Source organism: Numenius arquata, chromosome Z (assembly GCF_964106895.1).
Source record: "Numenius arquata chromosome Z, bNumArq3.hap1.1, whole genome shotgun sequence".
Lineage (NCBI taxonomy): Eukaryota > Metazoa > Chordata > Aves > Charadriiformes > Scolopacidae > Numenius > Numenius arquata.
Genome location: NC_133616.1, coordinates 67,346,319 through 67,363,963, shown reverse-complemented (window position 1 = coordinate 67,363,963; position 17,645 = coordinate 67,346,319). Strand labels below are relative to the sequence as shown.

The 17,645-nt window shown below is 35.5% G+C and overlaps 1 protein-coding gene across 1 annotated transcript in view; it reads right to left on the bottom strand.

Annotated features, from left to right (window-relative positions):
• Positions 1 to 8,540: 8,540 nt before the first annotated feature.
• The window catches only part of CEP120 (centrosomal protein 120), a 39,579-nt gene continuing 30,474 nt past the window's right edge, over positions 8,541 to 17,645 (bottom strand). The window contains exons 20-21 of the mRNA XM_074166171.1: positions 9,475 to 9,620; positions 8,541 to 8,781 (exon numbers count right to left, since the gene is read on the bottom strand). Of these exons, the coding sequence (XP_074022272.1) occupies positions 8,541 to 8,781; positions 9,475 to 9,620 (387 nt within the window). The remainder of the gene's footprint in view (positions 8,782 to 9,474; positions 9,621 to 17,645) is intronic.

Genomic DNA, 17,645 nt, shown 5'->3' with positions numbered 1-17,645 from the left:
AAGGAAACCCCCAAATGATGTTGGAATTTTGTTGGTTGGTTTTTATTTTGTGAGGATAAGAGAATCAGAAATCGAAGATATGTGTACCAAGTTACATGTTGCCTCCCATGTCCCCAAAGACAATATTGTTTCTTCTTGCTAATGTGACATTATGAAATCTCAATGCTGAGCCACTGAAACACTGCTCTGTACTACAGAAAAAAGTACAGAAAGTGTCATAAGATAAAGCAAGTCTCTCTGCCTTAAGAAAACTTGGGTGTATTCAGATTACCATGTTCATTCTTTCACCAGTGGATTTAAATGCACATACACATACATTCAAACTGCATAGGGGTAGTCTGTTTACTACATACTGCTATTCTTCATCCTAGCCCTTGTTCCTCTATTTAAAAAGCAGACAATACTACATGCCTGCTTTCTCTTCTTTTGTGAGCTTAAATAGAACGAATTTTGAGCTAAGCCCACTAAAAGTTGGTTTGTGGTTCAACTCAGTATTCATTCTTAAATTTTTGCGTAAAAACACAGTGCTAGCATTTAAAGACCTAATGCTCAACACACACGAAAGACTTTAAGAGTTATAGCCTTTAATGTGACATACCCTAAATCATCTCTTACCACAGTATAAAAGTTAAGCTAAGATTTTTGAGGCCCTAAATGGACTTTCATTTTTTTCTAAGTCAGGATTAACTGGTGTATAAGTAACAGACTGGGTGCTTTCACTGCCAAAAATTATCTAACTAAAAGTTTGAATCTGGCAGTATAAACAGCAGTGCTGCCTGTACTCATACAAGCTTGTTATTTTGTGGTACACAAGTTGGTATGTTGTCCATGCTCTGTAACAGATTGCATTCCGTAAAGCATGAAATGTGTTTTTATCTGAAACTCGAGTGGTAAAATAAGCAGCAAGCAAAATAAAGACATGGGCAGTCACTTTATTTATTTTTTATTTTTTATTCTACATGTATTTATTTTAGCTAAGATACTTTCCTTTTATTGTGGTGGGATATTTTCAGGAGTAACAATACAGATGTTGTGAATGACTTATTCAATGAGCATGAAAGGAAGGGCAAAGAAGAAAACTCAAAAAACCCCTCAGCTCTTTGTGAAAGACTGCTTGAGTATGCAGAAAAACTATCTTTAAAAAAGCCCCAAACTTATTTTCTGTAGATGTTGCTTTTTAAAAAAGTATTATCTGATCAAGATTGCTTTCAATATAAAGTATATAAAGCAACATGTAATTTCTCTGCATATTTAATTACCATATATTTTTTATTATTTGTTATAAACAAATCAACAATTTTGTTTGCTGGTGAAATTTGCTCTTCTCTTCATCACATGTACATGTGACAACAGGAAAAGGGGGGCGGGGGGGAATTGAGGAGGGCAAAAGTCCAGTCTGGCAAAAAAATGGGAATGTGATGCTGTACAGGGAGAGGTTTAGATTTAGGTTCTGTGAGTGGCAGCAATAGTGTCTTTCCCCTGTGATGGCAAGTGCAGCAGAGCAAAGCTGCTGCTTCCTTCTCCTCCTCCCGCTGCCATCTCTGGCTGGGCAGCCCCTGAGTTTTTGTGCTGAGCTCCAGACCTGGATGGAGAACTTGTGAGCATCTCTTGACATGGGGGCGTGGATGTTATGCTTGGCAGCAGCCAATTGGCTTCACAGCATTTGAGAGGTACTTCTCCAAGAGCTGTCCTCCCCTCACCTTCAAGACTCATTTCCAACAGCATTAGTCACATTTGTTAGGATAATAGGGATTTGCTTTTATTAGTATTTCAATACTAATAAGTCACAAAATGATTTTCCTATAAAAGTTTTCACTGAAACCCTCACAATTACTTATTTGCTCAATAGATGGGATATGGCAAACAATGCTTGACCTTTTCTGTTCCAAACAGCTGTAACAACCAAACATTAACTAGCTATTCATCAAAGCATCAGCATATCGAGGAATCACCTTCATTTTACTGAGACAAAAGTAAACAGTACTGCCCCATACCACATACAGCCTTGTTCGGGGCAGGCCCAAACCTTCAGTTGTCTTAACTTTTTTCTGCCCTCGCCAAAAGATTTTATTTAATTCATCTCTTCACAAGAAGATTGGCCTAGCCTTTCTTGGAAGGCTGCAGTCTTGAACTCTCTTAATTTCCCTAGAAATTAGAGTCATACATAAGGATTGAAGTATTTTTTCTCTATTGTAAAGCTTTTGGATGAATTGGCAATTAGCCAGAAGAATGAAAGAAGTAACTGATTTATCTAATAAAAAAGAGCAAAGTAAATAGCTTGTACTCATTTGCTGAAGAAGCATCCCACTAGAAGCTAGCAACCACCCCCTTTTAGGGCATTAAGACAACCAGCACAGATAGTCTGAGTTTAAAGCAGTTTGTGAACCACTTAACACAGAAAAGCTTTTCCCACATTATTCTCATTTTGCTGATAGGAAGTGGAGGCCCAGAGCCCTGTTCAAGATCACTCAACACCCCTTAACCAAGATGGGCAGAGAAACCACAGACTTTGTGCCCAGCCCTCAGCCTGCCATGGGGGAGCCCCCTCATGAGTGATGCGGGAGAGATTTTGCCGTGTTGCACCAAGCACTGACTGCAACGCAAGCTCTTGGTCAGGATGGCAAAGCATTGCTTTTCCCTTACACGGTGTTACGAGAGAGAACGTCTTCTACAATATCTTCTTTCTAAGCCTACCTGTTTCTACTTAGGCTGTTACAAGCCACCTGCATTGAAGACCATACATGTAAATGAAATAGGATAAAATAAATAATAGCATAAAATAGCTATTTTATACTAAAAATTGCATAAAAATGTTTGTTCTTAGGTAAAAATTCAAGACCGTTTCAATGATTCGCCCTATATATGCAATAAGAAGATACAGTCATGGAGTAAAAAAAAAAAAAAAAAAAAAAAAAAAAAAATCCTATCTGTTCTGCAAGATGTAGTAGGATGGGCCACGTAAAACTCACTCTAGAGGCACATAAGCATCTTGCTGAGGTATGCAAGTTTTGTTCCACAAATAGCAGTGGCTTCTCATGGAGGTATTCCTATAGAGACATACCTGCCAGTTCCTTGTGGTAGTAGTAGTGTCTTGCTTTCTGATATCCTGCTTAATTTCTTTATTTATTTTGGGTTATTAGCCCCATTTCTTCAGTGCAATAATTGGATTATATCAGAAAAACCAGGATAAATCAGTAAGCTAGAGTATTTAAAACATCATATGCACCACATTCAGGAAAACCGTAGTAAGACCCATTATTGCTATACAAACATCAAAAATGTTACATAGTCCTAACAACTTATCTTCTACATCGCCTGAACAGTTCCTGGAGAAGCAGGCAGGCTCTGTGGCTTACATCAAGTACACGTTGATATTAATGAAAACATACCCGCAGTATTGGCTTAAAGGAAAAACTACTAAGCTGTCTTACGTATTTGGATGAGGAGCATCATGTCAACTTCATGCCTGGTAAGAATGGGACTCAAGCTTCATGTGTGCGTGTCTGATTATAAAGCAAATAATAGCTTCAGTCCTGATCTGGATGAACTATTGTATGTAATACAATATTAATCCTGTTGCCAAAAATAACCTTTTCAGGGGAACATGCTGATGGTCTGGTGTCCTGTACAACTGTCTCTTAACATGAGATCAATAGAATTATTTTCTGTACCCTCAGACGTGAAAAACAAAACATAAAATCCCCCTCACTTATGCTATTAAGCAAATACTTAGCATTACCAGACTTACCATTACCACTTAAACCTAAATTATAAAAAACATTCATGAGCTTGATCGCCTGCTCAACTCAAAACCTTAATTTTGCTGCTCTATTTACATTTGTATTTGTAAAACAAAACTTACGAGTCATAGTAAATCATAGTCCTCCAGCATCAATTTTTACAGTTTCTTTCAGAGTACAGGGAAGGTTAAGAGCAACATACAATAACCATTGAAACAGCATTAGGCTGTGGACTGCTCTACTGGGCTCCAGTAAACCCACTCTAAATTTTGATGCCATGTTATTTTGTCAATGCAGTTATGTCTGAGTAACTGCATGAAAACCCTTTGGTCAAGCATTCAGTAACACTACACTTCCATAATCATTTACTCTCCATGTATATTGTTAGAACAAAACTTTTTGTAGTAATACATAAATTGTTTAAAATGCTGTCAAACTACTACAAGTATTTCACTTGGAAAAAAAGAGTACTGGACTACAAAGTAGTGGGTGTCACTTTTCCAGAAGCATTATTAATGGGGACTATTTTAGTCTTCAGTGATGGGGAACGACAGGCTGTAGCATTTCTTCAAGTTAAGAATAGAAAATAACTGTACTTGCAAGAATTCAATTATTCTGCATTAAAGCCACCATGGGGTTACTGTACATTTATACATCAGAAAGTCAGTAAATTATTTTTCTATAAATTAGTCTCTCAAAGTTGACTCTTTTTTTTTTTCTTTCTTTCTGTTCTGAATGCCAAACTCCTGACTGCTTCTCCACCACAGAGACTTCATATCTGGATAGCCGACATCTGTAAAAACAGTTCTAATGAAAACACTACTAATACAACCCCCCGGAGAAACAAATGAAATGAGATCTAAGTGTGCAGCCGCCTTTCTACAGTTCTGTCTTTGACAATAGCGGGGCTAGTGCTTCCTATCCAAGCCTTGACACAGGTCACGATCATTTAGGCACAGTAGTAGCAAAATAAATAATTGTGTAAATATGTAATAACTGGTATAAATACTTCAGTAGCACTTACAAGATATGATAAAGGACTTCCGTCTTTAGTCGTGCATTAAGGTTTATCTCAGTGGATGGAAGGGAGAAGCATTTAAACTGCTGTGAAGAACTATGGATTGAATACTTGAAAGCTCAGTGCCAGACATAACATTGCTGCTTTTCCACAACAGCAGTTATGAAAGTATATTAGCATTAAAAGTGTTGGATAACTGCTAAAATATTATAGAAACAGTGGTTATAGCTTCACCCCAAAAAACAATATACTGGAAAGATGGATAATGTAAGTTTGTATTTAAATATTCCAGATTCGAAGCAAAACACTGGCATCTTATTTTTAAAATGATTTGTCATGTTTTTTTTTTCATAATGCATTCCAGTGCTTAGGTAAGAAAGAATTTGGAGACAATTTTTCTGACAAACAGTCTAACAATTAACACAGGAAAACGGTCCATTTCTTTGTAACAGTTCTCAAAATCTTAGCTAATGCTCCATACTATTTTAAGGTGTATAAACATACAATATCCAGATTTGCTACCTTATTTTTAAACCTGTACTAAATAATTTGGCACGACTCCTTGGTAGTAAAGACTGGTAACAGCAAGTCTCCACCACTGTAAGAATAATTAGCACACACAGAGACAGGAGGGGATCCTCTGCCTGAGGATTATCAAGAAAACGAACAGTGTTTCTAGATGCCCTCATTTTTAGATGGGGTAATGCTTTTCCTTTGAAAGGCTGGATTGGACAAATACAGGATATAATCCAAGTTTCCTTATCCAAAGATGACTGGGTATTCTGGGCCCAATTCATAAGGCAGATGAAAGCTGGAACTGATTTGGTATGGAATTGACACAGAACAGCCCCTCCCCGCCCCCATCTCCCATTTACTAATTTTTATGGCCATTTGGGCTCACAGAAACATATTGCTAAGAGTACTTGTTTTGAAATAATTCCATCAACTTCCCTAGTGAAATCTGGATGCGCTAAAATCAATAGCAGGAGCTTGCCAGTGTGCCAAGAGGGCCTAGATGTTGCTCCTCTTCCCACCCCCTTTCCGAGGCATACGGAACCAGGACTGAACCCATAAACACAGGTTTCATTTCCAGCAGCCTTTTTATTCTGGGTAAATTAAAATAGGATCGTTATGTCATGCATCTGTTTCAAATGGCTTTTTTTTTTTTTTTGCCATGAAGAGAGATTAATATAAAAATTTTAAGAGGTTTTTGATTAAAAAAAAAGAGAAAAGTATTTGGTCTTTCCACTGAATAGCTATAACCTTTAAAATGGTTTTTAGGCAATAAAAAGGCAAATGGAACCCAACATAATTTTTTTTAAAAATGAGTAATATTAAGCTCATCTCTGCTATAGATAGCTACTACAACTATAGATTTTGTTTCTAGAGTACTTCAGCCTGAAGCACATAGTCAAATTGTGCTGGAAAAAATGAAATCGAAACATTAAAGTATAATTCATTTTCTCATTCTAATACAAACAATGAACACTAAAAGTAATGACTATGTAACAAAATAAATGCCAAATAATTTTTTTAATAATAACAAAATTCACACTTCTCATCCTGTAAGTAGTGATCTTTCAAATGAAAAAATGGAACCAAATAACTTATCAGGCTAATAAATGGTTTTTAAAAAAGTTATTTACTTTTTATTTTACTCAATACTTTTATTTACTAGAAAGAAAACTCACTTAAGTAGTTTCTTTTTAAGCCCTACGGCAACATAAATGCCATTTTCTTCACAAGTCATGGAAGAGATTCACTTAGAAATTAAAAAGTAAAATTAACTTTGAAAGTGAACGTGTCAATTTTATAGACTGTCATATTACTGGGAATAGTAAATAAAAAATTTAGTTCAAATAAACAGTCAAAAAATAAACACAAAATCCTTAATACTCAAAATTTGAGTTTTATTTAATAACATAACACACTTATATACCAGTTCAAAAAAATCACCAGTTCGAAAATTTAGTCAACACAATCTTTAAGTCTTAAGGCACCCTCCAGCGTTTGAAGAAGAAACTACACTTCCAGCAAGCGAGCAAGTACTTGAAGAAAAACAGTGTGAGCAAGTCTCCCTGTCAAGATAGAACCTCCCTGATCCATTTAAAATAATTGCATATGATCATGCATCAGTGATATGACAAAGACATGACGTTAAAAAAAGAAAATTACTTTTCATGGATTTGTATTGGATTTATGAAGGTGTTATTTGCTTTGATAGTGGAGAGGGATCTCTTTAAGCACACTAAATTTGAAAAATACAGTAGAGTGTGCAAAGTATTACAAAAGCATTTCTTACAAAGTCTAATATTGATAAGTGATAACTCCTCACAGAATATGACCTCTATGTTTATATAGGCTGATCTCTATGTTTATATAGTTTAAAACTTTAAGGAGCCTAGATGAATTGTTCACTTAATGGGAGATATGCCTATGGTAGGGAGGAGGAAAAACAATGCACATAGAGTCAAAGCCAGACACAATATAAAAAAACATTTTATACTTAATACCATAAAAAACAGGAAAGCCACATGTATATAGCCATGTCCATGGAAGTTGACTGATTTTATGTAGTAAAAAATAAAGATATTTTTGCATTGGTATCTTTGTTCATTCTGAAAGTAACAAATCCTAAGACATTTTCAGTACTCGACATTCAGATACAGAAACATTTGTGCCTACAGGACAGCAGTTACAGGACAGTAATTTTAAAATTACTGAAATAGAATGAAGGCTGGAAATCAAAACTTTTTCAACTGTGATTATGCACAAACTAACATTTCTTGTAGGTTTCTCTTCCAGCATTTAACACCTTGTGGAAGTATGAACATGGCACAGTGTCAATCAAACAAAGCCTTACATACAATTTAAGTGGTAATGAGATAACATGCTTCGAAATATATGTTAAGTAATTACAAAATGGTTAGGTCTTGATTAAGGAAAACATCTTTACTTAGAAAAGCTCCTGGTTTATATATGTGTTCAGAATTTAAAGTGTATAAATTCACTGAATTAGTGCTTCAAGTCTCTTTCTTCATTAGGGATGGATGCAAGAATGCATGTAAATTGCTGAACCAGGTCTTCACACTCCTGGGTTCACCCTTACAGGCCTACGTGCAAAACCACTAGGGCAACACAGGGATTTTCATCCTGTACAATCAGACTAGTTACTTAATAATTGATTCAGTTTCATACACTGAGAGTTCACCCCCCACGCATTCAGAACCTTGTCTCTTATTTACTACAGAACTTAGTTATGTTAGCTACAGTTGGAGAAGTCAAAATTGATTACCTTGTGATTTAGTAAGAAAGTGACATTTGGTCAGTGCTAAACTTTGGTTCAGAATTAAGAGTTCTGTCCAGGAAAACAGCTGATGCCACTTTTCTCTAGTATAACTGAAGAGATCTTTTTAGAAACTGAAAGAAATTATGACAACATTGACCCAAAATTTTAGAATGACTATTAAAAATATTACAAATAAACCTAGCCAAGGTGATGCAAAAAGAGGTGGAAAACATTTCAGAAGAAAGTACACAAGATAAATATATTTACACATATATACATACGAGTATAAAAACATTTTAAAACAAACATTATCCCCGTAAAACTTACAACTGTGCTTAACTTCACATGTTGCAAATACTTACACTGACTTCAAAAAAGAGCTAAAAATAGTGTGCAAAATTAAGCATGACCTTATATGTTTTGCAAAGTAGTACAGGTTTACAAAAATGACTCGTTCAAATTTTGGCTTTTTTTAACAACTTTTTGCATGCTTCTATTTAGTGATATTCCTTTTTGCAATAGCTTCTCTGATTTGACGATCAAGTTCACTTACAATATGGTCTTCATGATTATATACTCCTGTTCTCAACAAGGTATCCCTCTCTTCTATCAAACGAGATAGATAATCATCCATGTTGTCATTTAATTTTCTAGAATTGAGACTATCCACTCTACCAGCAGAATTATCTCTAACATCTTGCAATTGCTTTCTCTCTTCTTCTTGTTGCTTCAGCCTGATGTTGATAAAACGGAAAGAGTCAGACAATGAGCCATATTAAAAATCGCTCTGATTATTTTCATATTAAGTCTTCAAGTTATTTATATACTGAAGTACTTAGTAAAATAAAGAAATCTATAAAAGGTAACAAATTATCCTCTCTCTAACAAAAGATAACTATAAGTAAAAGAAATGTAATACTTAAATGCTAACAATCCCTCTTCTATATGCATACATAGCTACAATATTTGCTATCAAGGCTCCTATTTTGATAATGCAAATGGCACTCAAATTAAAGAGGTTCAACATACAGAACACACTACTGCAGACAGTTTTTGGAGGACGACATTAGGCAGATTTAAAATTTTCATACATTCAAAATGCAAATAGTACATGCCTCTTTCTTTTATTAATGCAGCAGTTATTCTTAGAACTAAAGGTTTAAAATAGGAAAAAAAAGCCTGATGCTGTACAACTATGACCATAACATGAAAAACACAGTTCAGGGGCCTTAAACACAGATTTTCTATACTGCAGTACTGCTGCATTTTATAAATGTGCCACCTTTACCAAAGGGACAATAAACTGTGCTCTTTCACTGGTCTGACAGCCAATAATCTTGATTTAACTGAACCTTCTCCTGTTTTGAGGCAGACAGCAAGAAAAGAGAGGGGAAAAATAAAAAGGAATCTTACAAATGCTTTTATACCTGTTAAGTTCATTTCTGATATCCTCCAGCTCTTGTCGGTCTGTTTTCCCCAGCTCTTTTTCTTCTGCTGCCAAGTAGCGCAGCCTCATGTGCTCCAGCTCTTGTTGCTGCTTTTTGAGGTGAGCCATTGCATTTTCTTGTTCACGCTAATGTGGGAAGAGATGAAGACATAACTCAGTTGACTACGTGATTACATGTAAAAGTGCTAATTATAGTGACATGAGCAAAACAACAGGAATGAAGTAATGAAAATTAAGTCTCCAGCAGTATTAGAAATGCAGGAGTTTAAACAGATTGACTTAGCTGTTGATATCTATAATACACTAAGACCAGGACTATCCCAATTGCATTAAACCTGCCCAGGTTGGATGAGCTGAAGCCAAGTCACAGCTATCTTCTCGTTAACAAAACGGGAAAAATGCTATGAACCTTTTTACAAACTCTAGCTGAAGCTGGTAAACATAAAACTTATGCTTTTGGAACTGGTCAAGATACTGAGATTTGTTCATTCACTACACAGCATTCATGTAACTTTTTTGAGAAATAAAGAACAGGAAAACACTAAATAGCTGCGGGAAACTTCCATCATCAGCCCCATAGTGCCTACTGTCAAAGCTTCAAGAACTACTTTTTGAAATTGCAATTCGTAGTTAAAAATAAGCCTTGAAAACAAAACTATGGTGAGGTTTCCTTTTACATTTGTCTAGTTCTAGGCAAAACCCTAGCTAACTTACTCTGTGGATTTAATCCAATTAATGTGTCCATTCTAAAAGTTTACTTGGTTTGGGCACTTTTTTTTTTGTGGTTTTGTTTTTTTTAAGGTCTATACAGACACTGTAACAAAACTAGGGTTTTAGTCCACTACCACTTTGTGACATTAAAGTGTCTTAATGGTCCTCTGTCCACTTGCTTTCCTCCCAGTCATCTTCCACATGACCTTGTGCAATAACTCAATACAGTCAGTCTTACACTCTGAATGAGATAGAAAACCTGAGGTAAAAATGACATTTCTTCCTGTAGTTCAAAAATAAGGCAGGAGGTTACACAAACATCCTGGATCCAGACATATTGTGAAGTGCAAGGTTACCTTTGTAATTTTGACATTGCTTTCATCTGTTTGTTAATACAATCAGTTTTATATTACAGGGGTAAAAAAAGATAATTTTGTTTGATATGTGTGAGCATATTCATTATACAGTCAACCTAACAGTATCTGAAATAATAGTCGGGCAGTTTCCCAAATCTTAGACGCCAGCACCTTAAGTACTCCCTGTTGATCATCAATAAGTGATAACAAAATCTGAATTTCACAAGGATTTGGTATAAACAAAGACTCTAATTGTTGATATAAGCAGGAAATGGAATAGAGAAGTACTTGACAAGAAATCATAGCATGTGTGTAACCCCAAAATACTTTATTTTTATACTGAATTCAGTACACCAGCCAGACAAATTAGATGTTAAAACTTCAGTGAGACAGGCCAGAAGACCCTGAAAAACAACATGTTAAAGGGATAAATATTAAGAACCAAACTAGAAGCAGGAATCCTGCCAAAGAGTCTACAGCTGATAGATGACTGAAGCATAAGAAAAGCGCTTAGGGAAGATAAAGCCATAGTCCTTCCTTCCCCATCTCTGCATTTTTTTCATTGCAGTTCATTGCAGAAGAACATTCCCCATGTGAGAGACACCCATTTTTATGTGGGACAGGTTTGAAGAACACAGTCTCAGACTGAAGTAGAGTATGTTTTAGGACAGGAATCTACAAATACATATAGCAAATATTAAAAGTCACTACAGCCAGCTGATATTTAACTCCTGAGTTTTCAGGAGTTCTAGGGAAGTTGAAACACAAGGTCTCAAGACTTAGCTGGATGTGTAATCTGTCACTAAAATTGGTGTTGACACCACAGGAATAACTATTTCTCCGTTCTATTTTAGTCTTTCTTTAAAGAGAGGCCTGAAATAACATCCAGAAATTAACAGTAGGACTTACTTCAACAGTGCCCAAACTGGTTGAAACCATAACTAAAACCAAAACTAACAGGATATATGGATACACCAGGAAGAATGAATCCGGCTTTTGTAGGAAAGTCACACTTCCAACTAGTCTTAAAAACACCTCCAAAAAACAACAAAACACCACACCAAAGAAACCATCTACAACCAATCACAAAACTAAGATGTTGTGGAGAAAGTCCTCAGGTTATTCACAGTTTAGAAGACCAGAGAAAGGATAGCAACTGATTCTATCCATAATAGTGAGAAGGTAACAGTGGGCTCCACCAAGAATCTACTCTTTGATATATTGATAAAAGAGGGATGCATTCTGGAGAAAACAGTTTGCTGCCAATACAAAACTATTCAGTGGGGAAGAAGTGGATATGAAAGAGCGGGGTACTATGGGGACAAAAATATGAATTAGTTTGAAAAGGAAACACATATTAAGAGTACATTCCCTGATGTCTGTTAAATATGACCATAACTAATTGACTGAGGGCAGCTGGAAGATATTCAAAGACACTGGATTTCTAGATCTTGTGCACCTACTGGTTGCCTCCGTATGGGCTAGACTGGTATTTCGCATCCGCTTGCTAGTTTGGCTTTTTCCACCCATTGAAAAGCACTGACTGAAAGTCAAAACTAGGTAAATTCCAACTAGAGGCATGTGTCACGTTATTAAAACTGGAAATTAATCACTTAAGCAATATACCAGACATGTCAGGAGCTTCGTAATCACAGAATGTTTTGAATTGAGATAGACATCTGTATTTTAAAAAGTGCTACAGATCAAGTAGTACTGTTGAAACATTTATCAAAGAAAAGACAGTGTGCTCTTTGGATTGTTTGTTCACTTTTTTTTTTAATAAAATCCCAGCAAATATCATAATGGTATTCTCTGGTTTCCAATTATCTGGATAGGCAACAGCATCCAGACAGTAAAGCCAGATTTCAAGTATACGATGGGCTACTAGGAATAATGGAATTATGTTAACTATTTTGATAGTTGTACTTATCTTGAGTTGTTTGCTTTGCTAACTGCAGGTAGTAAGATAAAATGCTGAGCATGATGTAGTTTCTAATAGGTTGGTATACAACCAGTACAACTTAAGTTACAGTACAAGTAAATAAATGGACAGCAAATCTGGTTATCTCAATTACCCAAAATCTAGAAGTATGAGGTAAGGCTAATATTTACTTCTTTGAGACTATCGCTATTCTTGGTGCTCTCATTTGCTCTCCTAAATTAAATCCTTTTCAAAATAAAGTTAAAATATTGCTGTGTCTAAAACAAAAAAAAAAAAATTAGTGGAGATTCATACCTTAAGGCAACATGAAACCTAAAATTTCGAGTGTGTTAAGTCTTCCTTGTAAAGCTCTATTTAGCCTCACGATAGGAGCTGTTGCCCTGTAGATATAGACTAAGTCTAGAAATTTCAAGAATCCAGTACTCAGCTTGGTGACTAGCTACTTTTCCTGATTAGACAAGTCTAAAGAAACTTGCTACACATATCCCTGTAGTAGATACAGTACAGCCTGCATATCCAAGTACTGGTTTTGGAATTAATCTGTCTAGTATCTATCTAACAGTGAAAAGAGTCTTGGAGGTCACACAATAAATTCTATAAGAATGCAATTTACAAGCAAACTGCATCATCTGTAGGAAAAAAACCCTCATTACTGTGCAGGATGAGGCTGACACCTTCCTCTTAGATGATGTCAAAAATCTAAATCTTTTACAGAAGACAGGACTTCTAACTGCCCTTATCTCCTTTTCTAGCCTTTCTACGATGATTTGTAGGTATGATTAGCTTCAGTCCAATGCATTGTTGCAGATTGTCAAGAAATAACTTTGGAAAAAAAAAAAATCTCCTTGCTCTGCAGTTCAGTTTACTCATGCTCTAATTGTCCCATTTTAAACTAGGACTACTGTCATGGGAAGCTGGGGTATTAATATAAGACTGTCAAATTTGTGTGTCTCAGTAACTCTACAAGATAATTTTTTTGAAGGTATGTTGGGCAAACATCACCTGAAAACTAAATACTGGAAAACTAATGCAAAACAGAGTAGTACTTATTACCAGCACAGCATGGACTTCAACACTTCAGCAGAAAATTACATGCCTGCCTACTAATGAAACAGATTACAATCAGACACATAATATACACAGTTCATCAAATAGCAGTGACTACATTGAACAGAAGTCTTCTAATTCAGTCCTTCAGTTTGTGGAGTGTATTATTCAGATCTATAAGGAAAGATCTTGAAAGTAATCTGACAGTTGCAGCTTCAGAGGAAAGACATAACTGTGTGCTGGCCATAAGAAGCACATGGGACTACAAGTTTCATGACAAGTTGATACAATACTATTTGAGGCAGGAAAGTTCAATGATCTAGAGGTTTCTGCTGTTCAGCAACATGCTCACAATGGTAATCTAATAACAAAACAAGGCATTTTAAACAAACTGAAAGAAAAAGTATGTATATTGAAGATTAACACAACAAAATCCAAAGCTCAATCAGACCAGGAAGACACCAGAATATTCCTAATGCCTTCCTGTTGATTAGAAAGGATCTCTCATTTAATACCTTGTGTTTTTTATGCCCTCACTGAACTAGTTAGCTTCAGAACCATAATGTTTTTTGGTTAAGAAACATCTTCAGTGATGTTTAATAAAATGAAGAAAAGGACTAAAGAGCAAATGATGCAAAAGCAAATGAGAGATGTAGGAAAAGCAAGGCTCTCCTGAAGAATCCTTTGGTCAGTTCCTGTTCCTTTATGTTTTTCTCTGGGAAAAATGTCTATGAAAAAAAATTTAAAAAAATATAAAATCAGCGTAACTCATGAGAACGGTCATTGCTCAGGATAATATGCCTAGATTTGTAGGGAAGTAAGTTTGAATATAGAGTGCTAAATTCTCATTTTCTATTTAGTGGAGAAAAACTCTTATCAGTACATTTTGTCTCCAAGTTAATGTTGGGCAGGACTTCCTTTCAAATAAATGTGAATAGAAATTTAATTTTATTACTAATACAATTTGATGTAAACATGGCAAATATTTGGTATTTCCTTGCTTGGGAGCAGTGAGGGAAAAAGTGAGAAGAATTTTAGTCCTGTAACAGTGAAAGTCAAGAATTTCTGTAGTGTTCCACGCCATGACCTCAAATAATGAGATTTAAACACAATAATATTAAATTTAATAAAAGAATAATCAGCATTTTCTGAGGCAAGCTTTCCCTCGCATTCAGTTTAAGACAGTTCAACTTGGAAAAAAGACATGAAAGCAAGTGAAAGGGATTTTGTAGATTCACTTATGATGGATCCTGTGTGTAATTTAAGTTACACCCTTTGTACCCTTCATTTTCACGTGTCTTTCCCAACATTAGTCTTTGACCCCTTTAAAAGTCTGTCATAACAATTCGTAGGGTGCATAACAGCAAACTTGCTCTATGTATACCATTCATAGCAGAGCAACTTTTAGAATTTTGCATTTTTAAACTTCAGGTAAAGAAACACTCTGGAATCAGCAGCTGCAAGGCTGCTTTGTGGATAGAAGACAAGACCCACTAGAAACTCAGAACACTTGGAAATTTAACTCTTGCATCACCACCTAGTTACCACCAGCCACTATCCCATAGGTGAGGCAGCCACAGATGAACCAGGAGTATCATGTGCAGATTTTTGTAATATACTCTTACTTAGTCCAGGTACGCTATCCTCCACTAATTTCTCAGCACTGCTAGTCAGGCTATTTCTTTTGCTTATTTTCTTTCCTTTCCCCCCCTTAGTAAAACTTATCACCAATACTCCTTTCTCTTACTAATTTGTTCTTTTGCTGTCCTCCTCTTACATGTCCATAAAAAAAAAAAATCAAATCCAATGCAAACAAATTCACATACTAATTATCAGATCATTTACTACTTTTCTTCATTAGTTCGCGTCTCTAATATAGCGCTTGAGATATGGAATACTGTTTTAGGAGCTCGCATGGTGGTAACTTCAATCATGTTTGGAAACCTATGGTACTATGGGAATATCAGCATCAAATAAAAATTAACTAGTAATAAAAACCCCTCAAAATTTCAATTATAATCAGGTCATAAAAGAATCCCTGTATGCCGCCAGGTGCTCTAGTTAAGAGGCTCTTCAATCAAGGAAGCACAATCTTTATTTTGCCATAGCTGCCTATAAATCCAAAAGGGAGATGTAAACATACATACACTAGACTAAACAATGGCTAAATAGCAGCCACTATTCACTCTCCCACTCACACATACCATGCAAGTCTGTGGGAAAAACTTACGATTGAAGCTAAGGAACTCAAGTAAAGTTTTCTGAAAATAACCCAGAGCTGACAAGTCAGTAGGAGGGCCTGGATGGTTTCAAGACACAGTTTTTAACCAAGACTTGGACCTCCAACTGTTTTTTTTTGTGTGTGCTTTTTTTTTTTTAAACAAAGATTTACATCCCATCCTTGGCTAAATTACTTATAAATTAATCAAATTAATTACTGAGTGGATAAGCAAGACACTGGACAAGACAGAGTGAATGTCAGCCAGCCAATATGGTCTATGTTGTTTAAACAAATGCATCAGTGCTGGTTTTAACAGATCTCTAGGGCACAAACACATTAAAAGACTTAAATACTTCTCCCATAACACTGAATAATATATGTAACAGAGGATACCCACAGCTGAAAAATGACATTTCTGCTAGCTCTGATTTTTGTTTTGATACATTGTTTCTTGCACTCAGAATTTAGTACTGAATTTAGCATCTAAGATCTCTGTAAGTACATATGCAATTTTGTGTGAATGATTTGATTGCTCTCAGAAATAATATTCACATACACAAAAACTACGCAAGTCTCATTTGTGTAGTATTGAGATCCACCAGTCAGCAAAATCTGAAAGACAGTTTTTGAAACCCCTGGAAAGCATAAAATCTACCTGGGTGCATGGATACGTAGCTAACTTGTTTACATTTTTGTCTTCCTAAAACTGAACAGGGGTATAATAAATGAAGCCTTAACGCAGACTTGCACTAAGTAACAAAGAGGGAAGAAAAGTAAGCTGGATGAAGTCTATTTTCACTCAGCTTTACAAACTGTGTTTAAATTCAACCAATTTCTGTACTTTGTTAAGCACAGGTAAGCATGATCTTTGTGTGCCCTCATTTACTTTAGATCTTTTTTGGTTACCACTGGCACTATGTTTAGCATTCAAAATCCTAGACATGGATAATTTTAGAACGTTTTCTATTAACAGTCCCATACTTTACTCAGTTATGTACTGCATATCTCATATTCTGCAAAATATAAAACCATCACAAATGCGTGCTAAGAACTAGTTCCAAAGTAAAAGGAAACTTTTTAATTAAGGAAACATTGACTTTTATGGTTGCAAATCAGAAGAGCATTTTACTAAATGCTTAGCCTGTAGATTATGCTTCTTTAATTCACAAATTGACTGTACTAGGTCACCTTTGAGTAATGGAAATCTCTGTTTAAACATTTTTTTGGCAATGGGCACAAAGCATTAGATCTCATTTCCAAGACTTACCAGCTGGGTTTTGTCATTAACATTTATTAACAATCTAAGATATGGCTTTCAGCGTCTAATCCTCACTACACAAATGTTTTGTATAGTTCTCTAGAGAGCTTTGGTGTGACAAATTACTGGCACAGATTACAGCCCTGTGGCTATTCACCAGAGGCAATGCAAAATTAACATGGTACTAATCCAATTTAAACAAGAAATTGGTCAGACTATGCACAATTGCACAAGTCATCTGAACTAAAGCAAATCTAGAATTCCTGAAGCAACAGTTTCCAAATTTATATTTAAAATAGAGTAAATGGTTTTTGATCATCTCTGCTTCAACTTTTATTTGGCTCTTTAAAGTCACTTAAATCCTTTATCAATAGACTAAGTATAAGATGAAGCACAGGAGTATAAAAACCACAAGAAACTCCTCTGAAAGGGTTTGTTCTGTAGTAGAAAAGTTTTAGGTCGCGTAATTCATTGTACATGCCAACTTATTTTACGATTCAGACTTTCACATGTTACTAAATTCAGATTGTCGGGCCTACAGTAATGAAATTTATAAAAAAACTGACAGTGATATACACTAGTGTTAATCTGGCAAGCAACAATCTTCTCTATTCTA